The sequence below is a fragment of the Monodelphis domestica genome, chromosome 6, assembly GCF_027887165.1.
Source record: "Monodelphis domestica isolate mMonDom1 chromosome 6, mMonDom1.pri, whole genome shotgun sequence".
NCBI lineage: Eukaryota > Metazoa > Chordata > Mammalia > Didelphimorphia > Didelphidae > Monodelphis > Monodelphis domestica.
This window is the reverse complement of record NC_077232.1, coordinates 25,787,536-25,792,242: the sequence shown is the minus strand read 5'-3', so window position 1 is coordinate 25,792,242 and position 4,707 is coordinate 25,787,536. Positions and strand designations below refer to the sequence as shown.

The 4,707-nt window shown below is 34.2% G+C and overlaps 1 protein-coding gene across 1 annotated transcript; it reads right to left on the bottom strand.

Moving 5' to 3' along the window:
• Positions 1-1,307: 1,307 nt before the first annotated feature.
• LOC100018962 (olfactory receptor 4C46-like) lies at positions 1,308-3,822 on the bottom strand. The gene is made up of 2 exons (XM_001371938.4): positions 2,898-3,822; positions 1,308-1,315 (listed from the first exon to the last, which is right to left on the bottom strand). Exons 1-2 carry the CDS (start codon positions 3,793-3,795, stop codon positions 1,308-1,310), a joined length of 906 nt encoding a protein of 301 aa, XP_001371975.3. The 5' UTR covers positions 3,796-3,822.
• Positions 3,823-4,707: the final 885 nt, after the last annotated feature.

Below are 4,707 nucleotides of genomic sequence, written 5' to 3'. Positions count from 1 at the left end.
CATGATTTTCTATCTCTTGCCATCCTAGTAGAGAAGTAGAGCTCCTTCTTACAGCCACATGTGCAATGTATTATAGGTATCTCTTTTCTCAAAGAGTTTAGGTTTTAATTCATATACTTTGGCACTCTCTTACTGATCTCATACTTGGTATTTCCAATATTCACGTTAACATGCTCAGAGAAATATTCTCCAAGTTCATTGGCTTATTATGATGCCCTACAATAAACTCATGAACTCAGACATGCTATTCACTCTTCCACTTCCATCATTTTATACTCAGAGAATTCCTTTTCTGCTGATAATATCCCAGTCTTTTGCCTTTTCATATGCCTCGGTACTTCTAAACCTGTACTTTAACCTTATTATCATATCTATGCCAGAATTTCTTAATTGGCGTGGTTCTGTTTGTGTGGAATGCAAGTTTGTGTGTGTGTGTGTGTGCGTGTGCATGTATTTATGATAGACTACCTGGAGAGTCTAGTGAATTCTGTGCCACTCCATTTCAGAATAATTTAAAGGCTCAAAACATATCAAATTATGAAGAAAACTAATTATATTGAAATTTAATTATGAAAATATTCAACAAACAAGGTTGCAGAACCCATGTTAAGAATATATCTTCTAATCTTTATCCTCCATATTCTTATAGTTCATTGATCCTTGTTTGGTATTGCTTTTCACTCCTCAGAATCTTGATGCTGTGAATATATGGACTATTTGGTAGAGTACCCTCCATGAATTCTGAGAATTCTATTCCCATAATTACTGTTAGTACTGAAACATATATGAGTTGTCTTTCATTCCATAGCATGGTAAAGAAGTTCTACTTCTGGATGTGATATGAATTGAAAAAAGTACTTGCACCTTTGAGGAATGGGAAAGAGAATGAACTTGATGACTCCTAGAAATCCATTCACATCTTTTTGGTACTCATTGTGCATTTATGACAGTAATATTACATTTTGCAGATATTCATTTCTGTAACATTTGAGCAATGCCTTTTTCAGAGCCTGGTTGCAGGGATAGATAGATGCCCAAGCCTGAAAGAGCATTTCTTCATTATATTAAGTAGTTATGCAAGCCACTTATGAAGATAGTCAAAATAATAAACAGAAGCTTCAACAGTAATCCCTTTTCATTTATTGACTATTTCATATTTACTTTCCTGCCTTAATGGGACAGGAATAATGTTATTAGGTTTTTAATTTTCATGATGACTCAACTCCAGAGAATCAAGAGACTGAAAAATGGTCTACAAGTAGAAAGGGAGATTAAAATGGAAATATTGTAGCATTTGATACAGGTTCTTAATTCCTCTTGATTTTTTCATACATTTCTTAAGCAATTAAACTCTCTCATCATGTCTTTGAGCTTTAATTGGCTGACATAATTCATAGTAAATGAGAGCAGTGTAGATGGGTATTATAACCATGAATGACAAATGTTGGATTTGATGGATACTCATTTGGTTTATGTGCATTATACTTATTCATATTTAACATTAAGGTAATAAACACATCTCAGTATTAAGAAAATAATTTTGGCCTTTGAAACCCTCTGAAAAGGCCTCTGCAATCTTCAGGAATATTAAGAACACATTTTGAAAGCAGACATGTTCAGAAAATAAATAGTGGTCACAAAAAAGCCAGTCTTTATTTAAATAAAAAGTCATGTCAGATAAATCTTAATCTTATATGAATTTCTATAAATCGTAAAGATATAGATTAATACAAAACTTATAAAGATATGGATATAGAGATAAATATATGAATTTTATTGATCTGTAAAATGATGAATATATGGTTTGCCCAGCTTTTATCAGGATATTTGACAAACACTTTTCATTTCTTCTTTGTAAACAGGATGGAGAAGCCGAAAAAGTATAGGTTAGCTGATTGATAGCACAGTTGGATGGATTTGGAACCCATTAAACCCATTTAAACCCATTACACTAATATTAAAAATAATGTTGACATTGTAGAAAGTTGTGTTTGAAAAGGTGACCCAGAGATATGGTGACCCAGAGATATGTTTGTGACCATTTGAATCTGCACATTGTTCTCCTTCTGATACATTCTACATTCTAGAATATGCTATTTTGATGTCCATCACATACTGCATTCCATCTCCTTTGCTATTCCTATATCCCATGCCTGGAAAATAACCTCTTCTTTTCTCCACTTACTGAAATTCCTAGAAAACTTAAGGTTAAACCAAATGCTATTTATTGTTGATTTTGCATCTCCTTTTTTTTTGGCTTCTGTGTGTTGAGGTTGTTTTTCACCCTACATATTTTGCAAGCTTTTCAAGGAAACATTTTTTTTTTTGCCTGTGTATATCCCACATATAGTATTCTGTTGGTCAATAAGCATTTACTGAGCACTAATCATATTCTGGGCATTACATATAATGCCCGTTCACAGAGTAGGTACAGATAACACTATTCTGAAATTTAATTAAACATTTTAATGATAGGCAATCCTACACTAGCAGTTTATTTCTGGGGGAAGAGGACACCAGGTACTTAATTCATATATTTATGTAACCAGAAATTAAGAGAAAGAAAGAGATCTGTATGTAGGTCCTACAATTTTCTTATCTCTCCTCTTTTCTCCATTCATGGGCTGCAGTAATAACAGCTTGAAAAAAACCTAATAACAGTCCCCAATAGGGAGCCTTTTAAAGTATTTCAAGAAATTATAGAGGAAGAACCAAATATAGACACAAAATGAACACAATTTGCCAATTTCTTTTTAAAACTCCTTGGATTTTCCCTTCACTCATCAAAAGAATGATTCTTTTTCATGTATTCTTTTCCTCCCCTTCACCCCTGACTTTGAATCTGGTATTTTTATTAGGAACCCCTTAATAGCTAACAACAGCATCATTCTGGCTGCATAACTTCCTGATGGCATTTTTCATTTGGGCATTTCTCAGTGTGTAGATTAAAGGGTTTAGCATGGGGGTAATAATTGTGTAGAAGACTGCAATAGCTTTATCAATGGGAAAGGTTGCTGCAGGCCGCATGTAGACAAAAATACAGGGAACAAAGAATAAAACAACTACAGTGATGTGGGACCCACAGGTGGAGAGGGCCTTACGTCTCCCCTCCACACTGTGAGTCTTCAGAGAGCACAGAATGACAACATAGGAGACCATCAACATGAGGAAGTTTAATAAGCAGATGAAACCACTGTTGGCTGCAACAAATAGACCAAGGGTATGAGTGTCAGTGCAGGCAAGAGTGAGTAAAGGATTTAAGTCACACATAAAGTGATCGATCACATTGGGACCACAAAAGGGTAATTGGCTCAGGAAGAGCATCTGTATAGTTGCATGGAGTAAGCCTCCTATCCAGACTACACCAACCAAGATGCCACGTACCCGCCAATTCATGATGGTCATGTAGTGCAGAGGCTTGCAAATTGCCACATAGCGGTCATAGGCCATTACTGTAAGCAGGATGCCTTCAGCACCTCCAAAGAAGTGTTCACCAAAGACTTGTGTCATGCAACCATTGAAGAATATGGTTTTCTTTTCATAAAGTGAGTCTATAATGAGTTTTGGTGTATTAACAGAGGAATAACAGGCATCTATAAAGGACAAGTAGGCCAGAAAAAAGTACATAGGGGAACCAAGGGTTGGGCTGAGGTTGATGGTGATGACAATAAGTATGTTACCTACCATTGTAATGACATAGATTATAAAAAACACAACGAAAACAATTTTCTGCATCTTTGGATTCTCAGTTAGTCCAAGTAGAATGAATTCAGTTACATTTTTTCCATTATCCATTTATTCCATACAGATGATGAATTCAAGCAAGAGTTTTTTGTCTGTAAAGAAAGTAAGTTTTCAGTAAGGGAACTTTATATTGATCAACCTCTGCTCTAGAAAGAAAATGTCAAAAGAGGTTTGGTCTGATATCCAAGAAGACTACATTAATATACCAATGGCCTCCTAGTACTGAGTGAACTTTAAGTAGGCCAATTTATACCCTTTGAATGTCTTCATCCTTATATGCAAAATGGAATATAGAAGAGACACATAGTATAATTCCTTGAACAGAGAATTTGAACCTAAGGAGAGTAAGTGCAAATCCTTCTCAGATTAATAGGATACTCCTACTAATAATTATAATAAATTGTAGTAGCTAGCATTTATAAAGTACTTGTAAAGGACTACATATTAGTTTATGATTAGACAATTGTGATTGTCTTCAAAGTGTTTTACATATGCCATCCCATTTCATTCTCACAATGCTTAGAAATAGAAGCTACTTTTCTACTCATTTTAGAGATGAGGAAATTTATGCTAAATGAGGTTATTTTCCCAGAGTAATACATTTCTGAATCAGGATTTGAACTCATGTGTTTTAAATTTTAATTCTTTCATTCTTTCCACTGCACTACCTCATTGTCTTACCTTGGCCATGACATTTAACCTCTCTTTGCCCTAATTTCCTAATGGTGGGAAGTATTGGTCTTCTCCCTCTATGATATCTTCTATCATTAAATCTATGACTACATGATATGATTATATACATTCCCTCCCTAGGCATGTTAAAGAGCTAATTTTCAATATTTAATTCAATTGAATTATATAATCATTTCCAATCATTATTCCAATCATTCAATCAAATTTATCCTAATTACATAGACATGATATATTGATATTTCTTACTTGATAATATAGTTAGATATGTTA

Coding starts and splice junctions, on each gene's coding strand:
- LOC100018962 (XM_001371938.4), bottom strand. CDS start 3,795: ATGGATAATGGAAAAAATGTAACTGAATTCATTCTACTTGGACTAACT.